At 46.1% G+C, this 20,635-nt stretch overlaps 2 protein-coding genes across 4 annotated transcripts in view; one reads left to right on the top strand and one right to left on the bottom strand.

The window, feature by feature from the left end:
* The window catches only part of MYLK3 (myosin light chain kinase 3), a 34,509-nt gene extending 25,062 nt beyond the window's left edge, over positions 1 to 9,447 (top strand). The window contains 4 exon segments of the mRNA XM_025420006.3: positions 4,996 to 5,124; positions 6,168 to 6,320; positions 7,274 to 7,406; positions 8,359 to 9,447. Of these exon segments, the coding sequence (XP_025275791.3) occupies positions 4,996 to 5,124; positions 6,168 to 6,320; positions 7,274 to 7,406; positions 8,359 to 8,418 (475 nt within the window). The 3' untranslated portion in view covers positions 8,419 to 9,447.
* A 4,444-nt stretch (positions 9,448 to 13,891) lies between these two features.
* On the bottom strand, positions 13,892 to 20,529 carry ORC6 (origin recognition complex subunit 6). Of its 3 annotated transcripts, none has more exons than XM_025420016.3 (8): positions 20,355 to 20,529; positions 19,495 to 19,588; positions 19,138 to 19,267; positions 17,019 to 17,182; positions 16,701 to 16,790; positions 16,004 to 16,116; positions 15,277 to 15,345; positions 13,892 to 14,456 (listed from the first exon to the last, which is right to left on the bottom strand). In XM_025420016.3, exons 1-8 carry the CDS (start codon positions 20,404 to 20,406, stop codon positions 14,329 to 14,331), a joined length of 840 nt encoding a protein of 279 aa, XP_025275801.3. In that variant the 5' UTR covers positions 20,407 to 20,529; the 3' UTR covers positions 13,892 to 14,328. The 3 variants fall into 3 exon arrangements, with proteins under 3 accessions (XP_025275801.3, XP_025275800.3, XP_025275796.3); XM_025420015.3 differs by having other exon boundaries at positions 19,356 to 19,588; positions 20,355 to 20,499; XM_025420011.3 differs by lacking the exons at positions 19,495 to 19,588; positions 20,355 to 20,529 and adding an exon at positions 20,005 to 20,133.
* Between the last annotated feature and the right edge of the window lie 106 nt (positions 20,530 to 20,635).

The raw sequence follows: 20,635 nt of genomic DNA on the forward strand, positions 1-20,635 counted from the left end.
GCAGCCTAGGGGGGGCAGACTGGGGGGCGGGACGGGAGCGGGGAGGGGGTGTCCTAGGGGATGCAGGCTCTGGGGGGGATTGAGGGAAGAGGGCGCGGGGAGGAGGGGGGCTAACAGGGAGCCGGACGTTGCCCCGGGCCGCGCAGTGTGACCTGGGGCGTGAGAGGGGCCGCGCGGTCAAGGTCCACCTCCGACTCTCCTGAATTTGCTCACCTGGTCACAGGCGTTAGTGGCAGTGATTTTGCCGATGGGCCCGGGGCAGAAAACAAGCGCGGGAACCGCATCGGCGGGAAGGCCGCCCACGGTCCGCGGCCAGGCAGGTGCAGGTGCAGGTGGCACTTGGGTTGCTCAGGAGCCCATCCCGCGGGCGGGCTGCCTGCTGGGGCTGCAGCCGGGAGGTAAAAGGAAAACATCAGAAACATCCGCAGCAGCCTGGCAGACTGGCCTTGGCAGAAGGATCATTTGGCAAAGTGGGATTTGCCACATCGGTCTGCTCCCTGGGGAGCATGAGGCAATCAGAGAGGAAGACTCTTGAGGGAATGTGCGGGGGGTGGGGGAGGGTTGGAGAGCCTGTTTTATACCCCGAAGAATTAAATGTAAAGAGGGAGGAAAAAGCCAGCTGTGCCCTATAATACACACTGTAGAAAGCGAAGGCGTATTTCTGGGTGCAGCGATTAGGAGCAGCGGAGACTTGCAGTGGGTGTAGGGCCTCCAGTCACACAGGAGAACTGCAGGTCTTCAGGGGCCCTGACCTCCAGCAAGAGGGACCAGCACCACACCGGGTGGGGCAGTGAGAGCCATCGTGGGTCTAAATAGGGACATGTCAAGGGTCAAGGATGGGGCTGGAATGGGAAGGATCTTCTTTGAGATTGGTCTCCAGAATTTGGGGTGCAGGGTTGTGCTTCCTGACTGCCAGTCGGGTGCTCAGATTGGAATCCAAGCCCCATTTCATCAGATCCTTTGGCAGGTCGAGGAGGTGCCCACGCCGTTGCTGTGGGGCTGCAACCCCATATGTGACCCTATGATCACAGAGGGCCTTATGCTAGGAATTTGGAGTCGGGATCTCGGTGGCTATTTTGGCAGAGCTGTGGGGTTGGGTCCTGCCACAGTACTGCTGTGTAACGAACCACCCCAGATGGCAGAGGCTCAAGACAGTCATCTATTCTCATCTCCACTTCTGCGACCCAGCTGGGGGACTGGTATGCTGGACCCACCTCATAGCCGCTCATGATAGGCAGCCTTGTAAACAGTTGTCAAAACACACCACTGATTAAAAATTAAAATTGTATAAACTTACAATTAAAGAAATTATATTAAAAACAAAGATCAGAGGCAGCCTGGTGGCTCAGCGGTTGAGCACCTGCCTTCGGCTCAGGGCGTGATCCTGGGGACCCGGGATCGGGTCCCACATTGGGCTCCCGTGGGCAGCCCGTTTCTCCCTCTGCCTGTGTCTCTGCCTCTCTCTGTGTCTCTCATGAATAAATAAAATCTTTTAAAAAATAAAATAAAATAAAACAAAGATCACATTTTCAAATGTTAAAATCCTTGCTGCTACTTTTGCTCCTGGAGTTACCTGCGCCTGTCGTACCCGTACAGCGGAAGGCCGTGGAACGGTGCGCCTGTGGGCACATCTCTTCCCGACTCCGCGTTCAGTGGCGTCATGATGGGGGTTTGAAATGAGCCGTGGTGAAATCAGTATTTACACCACTGAGAGTGGCCCCTGCTGCCAGTCAGGCTCTAATCAGACAGCTGGTTGTTCCATATTTACCCAAGTGCCACTGGTTGGGAATCACTGGTTCCCATTCACTGAGCTGACGTGGGCTTGGATCCAAGATGCGGGTCAGTGAGGACAGGTCTGCTACGCGCGTCCTCTCCTCATGGTGATGGCAGGGGAGCGACAGCGCAGGCTGGGCTGGGCCCACTGTCGCTCCCCACACAGCCCTGGCGGCCAAGCCCAGCGTCCACGGGAGGGCAACATATGCTGCCGCAGGTGCAGTGAGCTGCAGTCCCGGATCAGGATGCGCCTGTGGGGCAGGACGAAGCAGGGAAACACCGCCCAGGCCCGCGAATGTGCCTTCCAGGGGCTGAGAGCCTGGGTCTTCTCTTTTTTCTTCATTTACAGGGGATGGAGAAGCTTCAGATCTTTAGTTGTGAAACAAAACATGCATTTTAGAAGTGAGAGTATACCCTGAAAATGTACATTTATATCACAAAGCCCTGCCCACCTCACAGCTGCAGACACATTTGCTGGAACGTGCGTATCCGCGCTCGTATTCAAAACAAACCAGTTTTCATTTCTTCCCAAACATTAACGTCCTGTCAGTAGTGATAGATATTTTGCACCTTTTCAAAAGAAAACAACACACTATTTTACAACAAAACCCAAATGAAGATCTTCATCAAGGCCTCTGCATCCATTTATTTAACAAAGGTTTTTCCCCACATGATGAATCAAATACTGTTTCGCCCTCTTCTTATCCTCGGCCCCGAGGTGCTGGAGGACGTTGCGGCTTCCCTAGGACTCGTCAGGGCCTCGCAGGCTGCGTGCTCTGGGGCGAGCTGTCCCTCTCAGCTCTGCTCCTTGGCCCTGGGTCAGTGGTCAGAGGGCAGCGGCGTGTTGCCAGAGGGTTCCCGCTCTCCTCCCGCCCCCTGCTCCCCACGTAAGGCCACCAAGACGACCCTTGCAGCTCTTCCACTGGGAGAATATGGGCCGTGTTGCCCGAGGGCTGCATTGACCTGGCTCTCGGCAAATTTCGAAGAGAAAACTCTTTGACCAGTCGCCTCCTTGGTTTAAGGGAAGCAGGGCACATTGGCAAAATATTCATTTTATTCTCAATTGCCGTATCTGCAAGATGGGGACAGTAATCTTACAGACTTCATGGGGCTGTTGTGAGAACGAGAAGAGATTATATATGTAAAACTTTTAGCCTGGCCAATCAAAAGTGCCCATTACATTTTATAAATTAATACTTTACTATTTTTTTTTAGAGCCATCTTAGGTTCACAGTGAAATTGAGGGGAAGGTACAGAGATTTTCCATGTGCCCCTTGCCCCCTGTCATGCCTCCCTGACCAGGGTTATATTTGTCACCATTGATGAACCTACGCTGACACTATCACTCGGAAGTCCATACTTTACCGTTCGCTCTTGGTGTTGGACACTCTATGGGTTTGGACAAAAGTATCATGACGGGTGTTCATCGATGGTGCCGTACAGAGTATTTTTAAGTCCTACAAATCCTCTTTTCGCCCCGTGTATCTCTCCTTTGCTCTTCCCACTCCAACCCCTGGCAACTGCTGATCTTTTTAGGTCTCCATGGCTTTGCCTTTTCTGGAACGACATGTAGTTGGAACCATTACAGTATGCAGCCCACCCAGGCTGGCTTCTTTCACTTAGTACTGTGGACTTGTTTCCTCTATGTCTTTTCATAGCTTGATAATTCTTTTTATTTTATTTTATTTTTAAGATTTTATTTATTTATTCATGAGAGACAGAGAGAGGCAGAGACACAGGAGGAGGGAGAAGCAGGCTCCATGCCGGGAGCCCGACGCGGGACAAGATCCTGGGACTCCAGGATCGCGCCCTGGGCTAAAGGCCGGCGCTAAACCGCTGAGCAACCCAGGGATCCCCAATTCATTTCTTTTTAGCATTAAATATTATTCCATTGTCTGGATATACCACAGCTTATTTATCCACTCACCTACCAAAGGACATCTTGGTCGTTGCCCATTAAATTTTAGCTAAAGGCTTTCTAAAAGTCTAGAAGTTCTAAAAACCACCTTTGACCACCCCCTTTCTCACTCAGCCATTAGTTCTCTTTCTAGCCTTTATTAATCGTGCTGTCTAGAACCTTTTTTCTAATTCTCTTTCTTTTTGTAATTGTGTAAAATACACATAAAACTTACCATCTCGACCATTTTTAAATGAATTCATTGTTGTGCAACCAATCTCCAGAACTCTTTTCATCCTGCAAAATGAAATTCTGTACCTATTAAACAGTAACCGCTCAGTTTCCTCCTGCCTCCAGCCCCTGGAAATCATCCTTCTACCCTCTGTCTCTGTCTTTGTACCTTATCAAAGTGGAACCATACAGTATTTGTCTCTTTGCTGCTGACTTCTTTTGCTCAGCATAAGGCCCCGGGGGCTCACCCAAATGACGGCGTGTGCCAGAACTGCCCCGTGTAGGGCTGGGCAATAGTCCACGGGATGTATCTACCACGTTTTACTTGTGCGATCATCCATCGATAGACACTTCCTTGAGTTACTTCCTCCATCTGGCTACTGTGAATAGTGCCGTGAACGTGGGTGTATAAATATCTCCTCAAGATTCTGCTCTCAATTCTTTTGGATATACACCAGACGCGGGATTGCTGGATCACGTGGTAGTCCTATTTTTAATTTTTTTGAGGCCCTGCCACACTGTTCTCCATAGTGATGGCACCACGTTACATTCCCACTGGCCAGAGTTCCAATTCTCCACATCCTAGCCGACTCTTGCTACTTTCTGTTCTTTTGTTTGGTTGGTTGTTTTATAGCAGTCACGATGTGCAGTGTACGTCTTTGTGGTTTTCATCTGTGCTTTCCCGATGAGGAGTGGTCATCATAGTTGCATGGTTACTTTTTCTAGTACTCACCAAACACTCGTGCCACGAGGGCAGCCCTCCACGGACAGCTGCTGTCAGCGTGTCTGCGCTTGTTCACGCGGCGGCAAGCTCAAGGAGACATGCTGATCGTCTCTCCTTTTCACACTGTAATTGCTTGGAGGAAGAGGACCGTGCTTTTCTGATTCTCCCCAGGGACTCAGGAACTGTCTAGAGTTGGGGCCGGGGGGTATGATGACCCAGGAAAGCACTGGGTGGTGTGGTGGGAGGCGAGGTCCAGCCAACTGCGGCGGACAGGAGTCTGGGAACGTCGGGCTCCTGCCTGAAGTCGTCCCAGCCTCTACACCGTCTCTTGGGGCTCGGCCCACGGTCCTCTGGACCCTTTCTTCCCCAGGTACAAGCCTCGGGAAAAGCTGAAGGTGAACTTCGGCACTCCAGAGTTCCTGGCCCCGGAAGTTGTCAACTATGAATTTGTGTCCTTCCCGACGGACATGTGGAGCGTGGGGGTCATTACCTACATGCTGTGAGTGCCCGGGAGCCTGGCTCCCAAGGGGTCCGGGGCCGGCGGTCTTGGCTTGGGTCTCCTTAGGAGCAGCAAAGGTTTGAGTGCGAGTCTTATTTGAGAGATGTTCCCGGCAGAGGATTAGGGACACGAGACAGAGGAAGACCCCAGTAAAGCACGGCTGCTGAGTCATCCTGTGGGCACCTGGAGTTCATCCTGCCGGGGACGTCTGGGACCCACTGAGGAGCAGCCCCTCCATCATTCTATCTGAGCAGGGGCAGGACTTAGGGCATTTACACACCAACTCTTAGCGGTCGCTGAGCTGATTCCGGGGGGCACTGGTTCCCTGAAACTTCTGGGTGGGCCTGCAGGTGCTGCGGCACAGGTGGGGCAGGACGGGGAGGGTGGGTCGGGCAGGACGCCGGCTGGGGCATCTTCTACTAAGCTGTCCCCCCTGCCCCGTGCCCCCTGCTTTCTCCGGACCGAGGAAGCAGAGTTGGGGTGCCCCAAGGGGAGATGTGTGGCCTCCCTTGGCTTTGCCTCAGAGGCCCCGTCAAGGCATGTACTTTGCTCCCGGGCCACACCCCCATACGTGTGTGCTGCCTCTGGAGGGGGAAGTTTGAGGCCCAAGGCAGCAGGTAGAGTCCTGTCTCTCTGCGCTCACTCCAGACAGGCTAATGCACCAGTTTTCCTTTGGTCCTGTGGCTTGGGCTGGGGTGAAGCTAGCCAGGCTGTCTCAGAGACTTGAAGGGTATGTGTAAGTCAGGATGTACCTGATAAATGGACAGTCTGGACTGGGTCTCAATTTATCCTCCACTTCAGGCTAAAAGCCAAGTAGGTGAGCACAACTGGGGGTTTATCCAGACACTCTTCATGCCTCCAAATTTTCAGTCCTGCCACCTCCTCCCCTAGCAGAACCCTCTGGACTATCTCCGGGGGGTGCTTTTCTTTTGAACCCTCTTGGTTCTGGTTAATGCTGCTTGACCTTGGGAAGACCTCTCTCCCATTGCTGCGTGTCGGCAGATGCGGCTCTGCGCACTGACGGTCCTCTCCCTCTTCTGTAGACTCAGCGGTTTGTCCCCGTTTCTAGGGGAAACAGATGCAGAGACCATGAATTTTATTGTGAACTGTAGCTGGGATTTTGATGCTGACACCTTTGAAGGGCTGTCGGAGGAGGCCAAGGACTTTGTTTCCCGCCTGCTCGTCAAAGAGAAGAGGTACCCTTCGTTGCTCATCAGGCGCAAACCATTTTGATGGTAACCGCCCATCTGGGTGCTGTCAAGAGCGGGCTGGTGCTGGGCTTCCTCTGGACCAGTTGTGTCCAAGATTTCTTAGTCTGCTACCTCTTTGGAGCAAAAAAATTAACAGGAAGAGAGATGAAAGAAATCAACTGTTAAATAAACAATTTAGGAGCATAAACTCTTGATAGAGTTTTAGAAAAGACCACGTATATAAATTAGTACTATTACCAAGTTATCACTTTTAATAGGTTAATGTTGAATAAAAGCTGAGATATGCAGATATTATTCCCCAGAATAAAGGCCAGAAAACCTCATTTATTGATAACGAAGGCCTATTTAGTTTTCAGCAGCCGTATCAAAGCCATGGGTGGAACCATGGAGTTTTCTGGTACTCATCAGACATAAATACTTGCAAATGGCCCAGGGTGAGGCCCAAGAGCCTGGGCTCTGAGACAGCCCATAGTTCCCTGGCCTTTACTATCTCATTCTTTCTGATTGTGAAAAGTCATGGGAGGAAACGTATTTTTAATTTAGATGAATGAAACTGACATTTTTCTCTGGAACGAGAGACAAGCTTCTTTCAAGGCTCATGTTCTTTCAAGGTTTTGTTCTTTTCTTAAGAGCATTTCCAGGCTCGGCTGGCCTTCCTACTCCCTGTCCTGATTCCCCTAGCTCTCTCCGGGAAGGTGATTAATCACTGAGATACATTCCCTCTACAGAGGGCAGGGAGCATTTTGCTGATCTCGTTCTTGTACTTCTAAGGAGGAGAATTTTAGATACGAAGAGTTCCTTTTCAGTATGTGGCGTGGATCTGCCCGAATGATTAATCCGTTCCACTGACTCAGGCTTCCTACCTGGCTGAACCAACTTCTGGACAACCCGAAAAGGCAACCCTAACTAAAAGTTCCAACTTCTGTTTGATTTCACAGCTGCAGGATGAGTGCCACACAGTGCCTGAAACATGAGTGGTTGAATAATTTGCCTGCCAAAGCTTCAAAATCCAAAGTTCGTCTCAAATCCCAATTACTACTGCAGAAATACATGGCTCAGAGGAAATGGAAGGTATCTTTTTTCCTAGGAAAGGTGGCATTTGTCTTTTTAATGTGTCCTTTGAAAGAAATGTAGCTTTTACTTACATTTTCATTCTAAATAGAAAAATTATTTAGAGGAAAAAAAAAATGTCTTATGTCAAAACCTGTTTTCTTGATTAGAAATGCCATTGACCAAAACCAACTGGCATAAAAGTTCATACTTGGGTGGACACTTGTAATGACAGACTCAAGTCTGAGCATATGTTCTCAACGACAATAGTAGTGGAGTGCTTGGAACTTCCTGCCTGCAGCCTGAGGTCTGATTCCTTCATGTTTCAGAAACAGGAGCTGGGAAAACCATACTAAGTTTCTAAAGCTTTGTAATTTTGTTTACAAACAGAACTCTTTGATACCATGGACATAAAATCTGTCTCAGAAACATCTGTCCTCCAGGAAAGTGGCTTTCCAACATTTTGATATCAACTCGGATCCTCACTAAAAAACAGAAACAAACAAAAACAGAAACAAAAGCCCTGACCTAGAGAGATCCAGTATACATACATATCCATACGAAATAAAAATACCCTAACTTTTGCTAAATGGAGTGCGATGCACTCGGGTATTTTCTATTCTATTGATATTTGTTTTCATTCAAAAAAGTGCTGGTCACGACCCACCAATTTGACTTCATGACCCACTGGTAGACTGTGAGCCACAATTTGAAAACCAGTGTTCCAGTGGGCTCCATTTTTCACGTGAAAAGGACAGGATACCATATTCTCTCACTTCATACTCACTCCAGGATGCCCCAAAGTTGTGTGGCAATTCCACTAGAACTTTGCCACAAAGTTGTTTTCTCCATTAGATCCTCATCTTTGAATAATCCCAAGTGGCTAAACTTGCTTAAGTCCTTTTATTGTTTCTTCTTAAAGCAATTGGTCTAAAAGTATATTTTTTTCTTCTTCTTTTCTCTCCTTAACAAGAAACATTTCTACGTGGTGACTGCTGCCAACAGGCTAAGGAAATTTCCAACTTGTCCCTAATTCTCAACTCTGCTGCTCCCGTGGGTCCAGAAGTTATTGAGACTGGTGGTGAAGTGATGACTCAAGATTTTTGATAATCTGGTCTTGTACTAATATTGATTCCACTTATTTGTAAAGGAAGGTTATGGCTGTTGCCTTCCTCATGGATGAAAAGTGGCTGTAAGGAAAGTGACCTACAAAATTTTTTCTGCCTTCTGAGATCATACTAAGTTGAAATGCGGTGTTTACTTTTCAAGTATACCTGCTTTGGGTGATAAGCATAGGCATGCTTTAGGTAGGTAGGAAAGCTTCTATTTCGTATATGCCCAATTTAAAGTCTAGACTTATTCTGATTGAAGAACTCAGTAGACTATTACACGGGGACATTCAGTGTTATTCCCTCCAGCACAAAGAATTCTTAGAACTTGGATTTGCTCAAGTGTGAGCTGACATCTTATTGTACTACCCTGCGCTTGTGGAAAGCAATGTGGATTTAGGGCAATGATCCCCAAACTTGTTTTAACTTGTGCTTCCTTTTGAGAATGAAGCCGCACATCCTTTAATATTCTTTGAAACTTCAAAATATACCACTTCTCATGGCTAAATCAGAACAATGATCATTTTGAATGTGCTTTTAAAATCTATACACACATCCACCTTCTCCTAATCGGCCCTGTGCTGCCATTGGTAGTCTTGGTCCTGATCTCCCTTCCCTGGTTATGAATTTATGGTCTAGTAAGTTTGGAACTGATATGCAATATGGAAAAGAGAGTAGAGTGTAATGATGTGGGATGCCTGGGTGGCTCAGTGGTTGAGTGTCTGCCGTTAGCTCAGATCGTGATCCCGAGGTCCTAGGATTGAGTCTCACATCAGGCTTCCTGCAGGAAGCCTGCTTCTCCCTCTGCCTATGTCTCTGCCTCTCTCTCTGTCTCTCATGAACAAATAAATAAAAATGTTTAAAAAAAAGTGTAATGATGTGCCGCTGAAAGAAACGCCAATGATACATCATGAGACAATAAACTGCTCTGCTACTGCTTTATTAAGGATATACCACTTTTGATGTTGTCAGTTAACTGACCTATAAAATGAATAACACGAAGTACTTCATTATTTGAAAGTAAAGAATGCTTTTAATTTCCTCACTTCTAACCTGATTTTTGTGCTATCCCCATGAACTTCTCAAGTCAGCAGTCTTAATAGTATAACTACTATTTTTAGTTAAGTTTAACTACTAAAACTTTTAGTTTTTTTGGGTTTTTTTTACTTTCAGTTTTTAATTAGCCATGCAATAGTTTCACAGCCTTTCAGGATTTTTGTTCAAATAAAGACCCCCTCCTCCTGCTTTTTTTTTGGCAGAGGACACGGGTGTGGGGAGGGAGGCAGAAGGTGGCGAGGTGAATCCCGCTGCTACAGTTCCCAAACTGTAACTTTTCTCCAGGAAGCTAACCCTTGCTAGGAACTAAGATTCTCAGTACCGCCACATCTAGGCCTTGCTCCAAGCTGGCCAGCTAGTGGATGGACGTCGGAGGAGACGGCTGCTGAAAACCTCCCCTTCGTGGGAGAGTATGGTGACTTGGTAAAATGCCTTATTTTAAAGTGAGTTACTTCTCTGAAAAGGTTTTTATGAGCGAAGCCTCCAGAAGGAGCCAGAGGGGTTACCTTATAATTGTGTCAGGTACTGTGATTCTTACCTCCTTTGGGACTTCAGGCTCTTGGGAATGCTGTGGATCTTCTCCCCCAGAAAAATGTAGCTACGTTGATCTAGAGCAGCACTGACAGAAATATTATATGAGCCTTATACACAATTTTAAGATTCCTAATAGCTCTTTAAAAACCTAGGTAAAATTAACTTCAATAATTTAACACAGTAAGTTCAAGAACATTGTTTCAATTGGTAATCAACATGAAAACTATTAATGAGATAATTTATATATTTTTTTTCATACAAATCTCCAAAATCTGGTATTTTACACTTAAACATTTCAATTCAGGGCGCTTGGGTGGCTCACTCAGTTGAGTCTGCCTTGGCTCAGGTCCTGATCCTGGGTCCTCGAGAGAGTGCTGCAGGGGGCTCCCTGCTCAGCAGAGAGCCTGCTTCTACCCCTCCCTCTACTTCTCCCCCTGCTGGTGTGTGCACAAAATCTGTCAAGTAGATAAATAAAATCTTAAAACAAACAAACAAACAAACAAACATTTCAATTCAGACAGTAGATTTTCATCAACATGCTTGTTTAGATTTAGATTGCAGGAAACTTACTGTGGAAAAATATATTCAAGTTGTTTGAAACACCTCAAATGTTTTCTAATAATTGGGTTTCCAATTTTTACATTTAATTTAAATAAAAATAGGAATCCGGTCCTACAGTTGCATTAACCACATTGCTTAATAGTGCTTAATAGCCACATGTGGTTAATGGCTTCTATATTGGGAGGCAGATATAGAGAGAATCCTTTGCCTGCCAGATTTTAATCCTCCCCCCAATCCTCACACCAAGAGTCCCCTCAAGGGCTTTGTTTAGGTCAAGCCCACACAAGAGAGAGGTAATGGGATTTTAGCCTCCCTTATCTGAAATTTTAAAGCTTTAAATTTACAGATATTTTCAGTTCTCTGCTTTGCTGGTATTTTTAGATTAAAACTGTGCTGGTACCAACTATTTCTAATGGATTCTCCATCTGAATGAATAAATAGTCATTGGAAACTGCTGGGCAGAGAAACTCTAAAAAGCAGTCAGGACCCACTTTTTTCACCTGTTAGATTGTCATGCTTGTGGGAAAAATGGAATTCTTCCACTTTCGATGGGCATATATCCAAAAAAAAGTCATACCCACAGTTTCACCCAGCAATTTCATTTCTAGAAATCTCTCAGCAATACTTGAACAAGTGGACAGAAATCTATGCAAAATGTTTACTGTAGCACTGTTGCTAATAGCTGAATGAAAACAATCTCACATGCTTATTAGTAAGAATTTTGTTAAATAAAATTTGCCACATCAATATAGGGAAATACCTTGCAGCTATTAAACAGATGTAGATATGCTGACAGCCATCTTTATTACAGGAAAATTATAGAACATATATTTGTCATCATCCCATTTGTGGAGGGACACATGCTTATACATGAATTAAAATTTTCTAGGATATGCAAGAAACTTAGCAATGGGGTGTGGAGTGTGGGTGATGGGGAGAGGGGAATTCCAGTTTTAACTTTATAACTTTCTGATTAACTTGAAATTTTTTTTAAAGATTTTATTTATTCACGAGAGAGAGAGAGAAGCAGAGACACAGGCAGAGGGAGAAGCAGGCTCCTTGCAGGGAGCTCGACGTGGGACTCGACCCCGGGTCCCCAGGATCACACCCTGGGCTGAAGGCGACGCTAAACTGCTGAGCCACCGGGCCGCCCTGAATTTTTTTTTTTTTTTACGAGTATGTATTGCTTTTATAATTAAAAATTAGCAATACGATGTCAAGTGGGGACCTTGTTTTGATGCTGATATGAACTAACAATAAAGATATTTTAGAGACATTCAAGGAAATAAATTCTAAATTTTATATTTAATAATACATAGAATTACAGAGGTGCCTGGGTGATGCAGTCAGCTAAGCATTGGACTCTTGGTTTTGGCCCAGGTCATGATCTCAGGGTCCTGGGATTGAGCCCTGTGTCAGGCTCCACACTCAGCATGGAGTCGGCTTGAGACGTTCTCTCTCAAATAACTAAATAAATCTTAAAAAAAAGAATAGGGCAGCCCCAGTGGCGCAGCGGATTAGCGCCGCCTGCAGCCTGGGGTGTGATCCTGGGGACCCTGGATCGAGTCCCACATCAGGCTCCCTGCATGGAGCCTGCTTCTACCTCTGGCTGTGCCTCTGCCTCCCCACCCCCCGCCCCTCTCTCTCTGTCTCTATGAATAAATAAATAAAATATTTTAAAAAAAAAGAATAATACATAGAATTACTCTTAATTTTGTGAGGTATGATAATAGTAATGTGGTCATGACTAGGTTAAATGACTTCAGGAAAAAATGAATACAGTTAAGCAAGCGTAAGTTAAGCAATCTTTGTTAACTATTGGGTAGAGTGTTTCATTATACTGTTCTCCTTACTGTTCTATACATTTGAAAATTCTCATAAATTTTTCAAATCAGTTAAATGAATAAATACTATGAGGTGTTAAAGAACAGAGCTTCCACAAAATCTCTACAATAGTACTGAAACATACTCACTAGGTAGTAAGCATCCATCACTGGGAATGTAAATGTGTTAGAAAACTGTTGTCAAAAGAATTGCTGCCCTAGGAGGGCACTTGGAAAGATTGCTTTAGGCAATCCCCGCTCCTCCACCCCAATTTTTAAAAAATATTTTATTTATTCATGAGAGACACAGACAGAGGAGAGAGACAGAGAGAGAGGGGCAGAGACACAGGCAGAGGGAGAAGCAGGCTCCATGCAGGGAGTTTGACGTGGGACTCGATCCCAGGTCTCCAGGATCAGACCCTGGGCTGAAGGCGGCGCTAAACCACTGAGCCACCCAGGCTGCCCTCATGCCTTATTTCTAGCAGATAAAATGCACCCACTAGTATTACTGATATCATTCTGAATAGGTTTTTAAAATTTGGATGTAGTCTTTTTACTACATTCTTTATGGAAATAATTAGACCATGTATTCTTAATTTTAGTTAAAATCATGCCTAGGGGGATCCCTGGGTGGCTCAGTGGTTTAGCGCCTGCCTTTGGCCCAGGGCGCGATCCTGGAGTCCCGGGATCGAGTCCCGCATCGGGCTCCCGGCATGGAGCCTGCTTCTCCCTCCTCCTGTGTCTCTGCCTCTCTCTCTCTCTCTCTATGTCTATCATATAAAATAAAATAAAATAAAATAAATAAAATAAAAAAATAAAATAAAATATAAATAAAATAAAATAAAATAAATAAAATAAAATAAATAAAAAAATAAAATAAAATAAAATAAAATTAGTGCCTGGCATGATGCCTCAGAGCCGCTAGCAACTTATTTTCCACAAAGGCCCTTCCCTATAGTTTCAAAATAAGGAGTATTTAATAAGGTTACATTCTTCAGTAAGGGAATGTCAAAGAAAATAACCCTCGTCCATCTGACTTTTTACTAGGCTAGTGTGTAAATCACCACGTGAGATATTTATATGTGAATTTCTCTCTCCAGTCTAACATTTGCTAAACACTTACTGGTTTATACCAGGTACTGTGCTAAATAAATGTTTTACATGTATCAGCTCAGATATACCTGTAAATTATGCTATGAAGTGACACCATTTTTAGTCCTACTTATAGAAGAGGCATAAAGAAGTTAATTTGTTCAAGGTTTCACAGGTAGCAAGTGGTTGAGCAGGGTCTTAAGCCAGGAAGTCTGATTTCAGAGTCTGCTTTGGTGAGCAATATGGTTCAGCATATAGCTTTTTTCTACTAAAGTAGACAGCTTTTAGCATAGCAATGATTCCCCCAAACTGATGACAAGGGTGACATGAATGCATACAAAAAGAATATTTTATTAACTTAGGCTTTACCACATATTGATTTAGTCAAACAAAAAATTTACACAAAAACGTTAAGTAAAATCCCCAAGACTCCATTCAGCCTGAATTTTATTCTGGATAGGACAGGGAACTGTCTCCTGAATAAACAAAAGAGCAAAATGGCTCCAATTCCATTTTGTAGGAATGCAGACCTGTGGGGAGCCAAGGCCAAGGCAACCAGGCACCGTGCCTGACCAACAAGGATTTGTTGCTCAGTGTCACCAGCCAGCCTGCCACCAAGAGCTTAGCCCCAGTGCTGGCTTCTTTGCTATTAAGGCAACAGTCTAAGGATCCTTGTTATAATAGTTGAAACAAAATTCCAAAGCCCTCACATCTTCAGTGAGGTGGCAGATGTACTGTTTGCAGCCCATAGCAGTTTGGAAGCTGAAATCACTCTGCTGTAGCCTTTTGTGCTTTGGCAGCATTTTCCAAAATTTTCCTTTTCCATTCTTCATAATCCTGTGTCAGATCTTCATCTTTTTGCAGTTTACATAGGCTCTCTACTATCTTCTCTGTTTCTGGGAGAGAAAATTTTCAAGTGTTTCAAATCTTTCACTGACAAGAAAAAAGCCAACTTGTTTCAAGTGTCTAATTAGTTAATAAACTTGTTTCAAGTATCTAATTAATTAATAAAAAATAGGGATTATCATGCTGAAACAAAAGGTGCAACCAGCAGCTAACATCAGCTTTTTGCTCTCTCCTCCTCCGAGCACCCCACAACACCCTGAAAGTAGCTGGCATTTATCAAGCACTCATCTTGTGCTTCAAGGCACTGTACCAAGTACTTCAACAGCATCATGTCATTCAACTCTCACCACAAGTCTATGAAGTGGCTGCTAATCACGACTTTATAGACTAGGAAATTGAGATTTACAGAAATTAAGTGACTTTCCTAAAGTTATGGAGCCAGTAGATGATAAATAATGCAGGATTTGAACCTAAGCAGTTTGGCTTCAGGTGTGTTCGTATTTACAAGCTATTTTTGTTTACTTCTGTAAATGACTGCTGAGAAAACTGGTCTCACCAAACGATTGTCCAGATTTATTTAAAACCTGACTCTTGGGATGCCTGGGTGGCTCAGCGGTTGAGAGTCTGCCAGCTCCCGGGATCGAGTCCCGCATCGGGCTCCTTGTGGGGAGCCTGCTTTTCCCTCTGCCTGTGTCTCTGCCTGTGTGTCTCTTACGATTAAATACATAAAATCTTTAAAAAAAAACAACAAAAACAAAAAACCCGACTCTTGTCAGGCAAGTAGCACAGGACTAGTCACCATATTAAACCCACTGCACACTAATCCCATTGCACTGATTTCAAAGTCTGTCCAGTGTTAGTTCACCTTACCCCTTGCTGGAGTCTCAGCCATTGTCTTTTTTTTCTTCTTTGGTGGAGTAGCTGAATCTCCAGCCTCTCCTTCAGGGAAAAAAAAAATATGTCATCAGGGCTAAATTTTCTGATTCTTAATTTTAGTAGTTGGGCTTATTTGGGATCACAAGAAACAATTAGACACCATGACTGACCAAATACAAGGTTAAGGAGAAGGTGAATAATCTTGCCCTTGGTTTCTCTTGTCAGACCTAAGAATCTTTCCTGTTCCAGTTTATGTATATGGAGGCTGGCATTCAAACTGGAGCATGTTAACAAAAAACCTATTTTTTAGGCATGCAGTCATACAATCACGGGTATTTTAAAAGTTATTAAGCTACTTTATTTGAAAAACAAAAAAATTTCTCACTACCAACTTACCTGGTCCACATTTTTTTTTTTATTTATTTATGATAGTCTCAGAGAGAGAGAGAGAGAGAGAGAGAGAGAGAGGCAGAGACACAGGCAGAGGGAGAAGCAGGCTCCATGCACCGGGAGCCGACGTGGGATTCGATCCCGGGTCTCCAGGATCACGCCCTGGGCCAAAGGCAGGCACCAAACCGCTGCGCCACCCAGGGATCCCCTGGTCCACAGTAAATACAAAATTCAGAAAGCAGCCATTTTGCAAGTTTGAAAACATTTGTTGTTTACCAGCTGGTTTACATTTTCAAATGACACATTCTTGAAATATGGAATGAATACTCACTGTCAGCTTGCTGCCCAATCTTCTCTAATTGTTTACATAGTCGGTCAAATACAGCCTTTTTTACGCCAGATGTAGCTACCATTTTATTTTTATCCACCTTTAGCTTTAGAATTCTGCAAAAGAATTTGACAAATTGGTTTTTAAGACCAATATAGTTATCTTCTCTGGCCAACCAGATTATCAACTTATTTCCTTTCTACCCATGCCCTAACTGTTTAGTTTTCCCTTTAGTCCAAACATATATTATTAGGTATAACTATGTATATTTGCCTTTTAAAGCTAGTTATTTATTGGACTGAGTAAAAATATATATGAGATTTGTTATGTAACAAAAGGGGCATATAGAAGACATCTGCTTTAGTGCTTCGTGCCTTAAAGAATCCTTTCTTTGTGAATCTCAGATGTTACTGATTTGCTGAATGACAATCATAGCACTTTTAAATGTTCAGTTCAGGGATGCCAGGCGGGGCTCAGGGGTTGAGCATCTGCTTTCAGCTCAACTTCTGGCAACAGTGGTTCCAAATTGTCAGCTATATTGTGGGATAAACAGAATCTGGTCACTTGGCTACTATTTCTAATATTATTTATATGGGAAAATATGTTCTGAGTTGAAATCACTGAATTAGAAGTCCTCTTTGAGAATGAGCAATCTATTTGGAAATTGTGGACTCTTCTCAATGTTAAAAGGCACACTTACTTGCATGCTGAAAGTAATGCAGCAGTGGTGAAAAGTGGCCTGGATAAGTCGAGATCCAACTGCTGTGTTTGTGGAAGACTGGATTTATAGCTAAGAAAAAGCAGTGTTTGTAGAATTATTTGTTAAAAAATATTATTTCAAAGAGACTTAAAATATAAATCAGAATTTATAAGCTATTTAAATGCATGAGATATACATTATGCCACCTTACCATATCAGTTATTTTTTAAGACTGAAAATAGAACATAGATAATTCTGCTTAATGTATCAGTACAAATTTAGTACAAATTTTTAATTAAGGTTCTTTATGCTTCATACCTTTGCAATATCTTTGAAGCCATGTTCACTGCTTCTGTACAGCTAAACTGTACTGCTAGGTCTCTTATTCCAATACTTGATTTCAGGCCCAGTAAACACTCAAAGGATTTAAGACAGCTCTGATACATCTTCTTGTTCAAGCCAGAAAGTTTAATTAAATAAGCCTTTGAAAGAAAAAAAAAAGCACTTATCATAAAAATTATAATGATAATCATTCTATACATTGGTGCCCTTAAACACTTGTTTAGTAAGTCAATTTTTCAAAATTAATTCTATGACAAGTGGCTGGGTCTAGCTAACCATTTAGCTTCATTTAGTCAAAAGTCAGTAATCATGTTAGGCAGAGCTGAGTTCTGCTCTCAAGGGGTTCACACTAGACAGTAATGCATAAGCACAGATAATTTAAAAAACAAGTGTTAGTACAGCCAAGCTGTGAATAAAAACACAAGAGATATATACACTGGTCATCTGTTTTTCAATGAAAGTGCCAATGAGGAAATCGCTGGGAAAAGGAAAGAAGGAAGTATCCGGAGTAGAGGTGGGAAGGATGAGTGTGTAGAGGAGGGACGAGAGGGGGAAACTGGCAAACAACAGAGGGAAAGCAACTCTAACAGAAAGTCAAAAGAAGCTTCAGAAAGGATGTAACAGCAAGGCAGGGTCATGTAAGACAAATTGGAGCTTGCCAGAAAAGAAATGCAGGTAAGAAAAAAAAATAGTTGTATGTACAAAGCTGTGAGTCATTAAAGTACATGGTCTGTTAAGGAAATATATCGTGTAGCTTGAGGTTAGTGTTCAAGAGAAGCTCGAACTAATGGGGAGCCAACCCACTGGGAGCTAATGGGGTTTTTAATGCCACCACTTAATGAGTGTATCATTAAGTGATACGCACTGTTAAGTGTACTACATATGGTTTAATCCTCACAATCTAGTGAAATGGATACTCTTATCCCCACTTTATGAATGAGGAGAGGAAGCTCAGAGCTAATAACTGGTAGTATTGAGATTTGGTCTCAACATCTAACTCTTCCTGACTCCTAGCTTGTGCTCTCAACCACTGTGATGCTAGAAGAAAAATACACATTTTTAAAAAATATTTTTATTCATGAGAGACACACACACAGAGTGAGAGAGAGAGGCAGAGACACAGGCAGAGGGAGAAGCAGGCTCTACACAGTGAGCCTGATGTGGGACTGGATCCTGAGTCTCCAGGATCACACCCTGGGCCGAACGAAGGCAGGCACTAAACCGCTGAACCACCCAGAGGTCCCTAAAGTGCATGCTTTAAAACCCATGTGTATTTGGGGCAGCTCGGGTGGCTTCACGGTTTGGCACCGCCATCAGCCCAGGGCATGATTCTGGAGACCTGGGATCGAGTCCCACGTCGGGCTCCCTGTGTGGAGCCTGCTTCTCCCTCTGCCTGTGTCTTTCTCTCTCTCTCTCTCTCATGAATAAAATCTTTTAAAAAAATTAAAAAACAAAGCATGTGCTTTAGCACGATGCTAGCAGCGACATGAAAGATGGTCTTGAGTAAAGAAAGAAGTGGCCAAGGAAACTAGATGGTAAATGGAATTTTCTGCCAACTCTGAAAATGATTTTAAACCTTATCTAGAGTAATCACACATGACAATAGCCAGGAAAATTCTAAAACAAGAGTTCTGGGATCTGGGACGCCTGGGTGGCTCAGAGGTTAAGTGTCTGCCTTTGTCCCAGGGCCTGATCCTGGAGTCCCACTTCGGGCTCCCTGCGTGGAGCCTGCTTCTCTCTCTGCCTGTGTCTCTGCCTCTCTCTGTGTCTCTCTCTCATGAATAAATAAATAAAATCTTAAAAAAATAATAAAAAAAATAAAACAAGAGTTCTGAGTTTAGTCCAAAAAAGAAATTAAAGTGCATACGTAAGTTTCAATGTTGGGGCACCTGGGGGTTAAGCATCTGCCTTGAGCTCAGGTCATGACCCCGGGTCCTGGGACCAGCCCCACTTCAGGCTCCTTGCTCAGTGAGGAGCCTGCTCTTCTGTGCCCCCTGCGTGTTCTCTCTCTCTCTCTCTCTCAAATAAATAAATAAATTCTTAAAAACAGTTCACCGTTGCAGCAGGTTGCCGGCGGCCGGCAGCACCTACTCACTCTGTCCAGGGGGCACTTCCCGCAGGACGCCGCGAGGTCCAGGCACATGACCGCGCTGCTCGTTTCCGTGGTGCGTGCCGACAGGCCAGCGCACTTCACCTGGGACAGTCGCAGGTACTCCTCTGCTTTCCTGGTTATAAGGGCGACACGCTCGCTGTGGTGAACGGCGGAGGCAGCGGGGCGGCCCGCACTCGGGGCCCAGGCGCGGCGAGGCTTACACGGGGTGGGACGGAGCCTGCATCCTTGGGTTGGACGGCGCTGTCCTGGGGGATGGAGCAGCCCTGACCCCGGGCACCACCGAGCTCAAGCGCTTTAGGGCAAAAGTTAAGTTCTTCGGTTTCTTGAAACAAAAAGCACCTGCTCTCGTTCCTCCGCTGCGGCGCCCTGAAGGCTGCCAGCTCCCCCGAGGTCGCTTCCTTCCGCCGGTTCCTCGAAGCCAACGGCACCCAAACTGCGGGGGGCGAGGCGGCCTGGGGCCTTCCGCCGCCACAGCCGGGTTTCCGACCCCGTCCCGCACGGGCCGCCCCCTCACGCCCCCCGAGCCCGCACCCCACACCACCCGTTCAGGCCGGAGACCGCCTCACACGTCCGTCAACCTGACGAGGCGGCCGCTGCCGCGAGAGCGGCCGGCAGGGTGCGCCCCCGCCCCTCCGCCCCGCGGCGCCCGGCCAGGTGTCCGCCGCCGCGCACAGGCCGCCGGGAGGCTCCGCGGAACCACCCAGGTCCCGACTCCCCTCAGGCCGCGCGGCGCCCCGCACGCGGTTCCCACCGTCTACGAGCGCCCCGTCCTGCGGGTCCCCGTCGGCCGCCGCGGGAGGCGCTCCTGGGGGCAGAGCCTCACCGCCCCGGCGCCGCCGCCAGACCCACCTCAGCACCTCCGGCTCCGCGATGCCCAAGCGCGCGGCTAAACACGACATCAGCCCCGACGCCATGGCGCCGACTCCCGCTCGCGCGAACAGCGGCAACCGAACGAAAGCCGCGCGCAAACCCCGCGCCTGCCAGTGAGGGCCAGGCCCCACCCCCTGCCGCATCCGGATTGGCTGGGACGGAGCCCTGCTGCATCCGGATTGGCCGGGACCCAGGCCCCACCGCTGCTGCATCTGGATTGGCTGGGGCAGAGCCAGGCCCCACCCCCTGCTGCATCCAGACTGGCTGGGACGGAGCCAGGCCCCACCCCCTGCTGATCCGGATTGGCCGAGACGGGAGCCAGGCCACACCCCCTGCTGCATCTGGACTGGCGGGGACCACAAGTTGAGAGCTCTCCACCATCAAGCCGTCTTCCTGTCGCGCGTGCGCACCGCGGCTGCACGCTCCCGGGCAGGGGAAGCTGGACCGGCCGCGCCCTCTCCTTCCATTCCTCCCGTCGTAACAAATTCTCAGACGACGCCTTTACTTCCTGCCGCCGAGAGATACCCCGCTGCCCCGCCCCCGCCCGCCCCCCTCACACACCGCGGACGGACTGGCCGGCGCTCGGCCCGTCCCTCCACGGGGAGTGGCA

The sequence above is a fragment of the Canis lupus genome, chromosome 15 (genome assembly GCF_003254725.2).
Source record: "Canis lupus dingo isolate Sandy chromosome 15, ASM325472v2, whole genome shotgun sequence".
In the NCBI taxonomy this organism is placed as follows: Eukaryota; Metazoa; Chordata; class Mammalia; order Carnivora; family Canidae; genus Canis; species Canis lupus.

Bases quoted from the DNA above. Each gene is read 5' to 3' on its own strand.
- ORC6 (XM_025420015.3), bottom strand. The intron at 19,268-19,355 runs GTAAGCCTCGCC...CCTTATAACCAG, and splicing joins CAGGCTCCGTCCCACCCCGT to GAAAGCAGAGGAGTACCTGC. The intron at 16,117-16,700 runs GTAAGTGTGCCT...ATTCTTTTGCAG, and splicing joins GCATTACTTTCAGCATGCAA to AATTCTAAAGCTAAAGGTGG.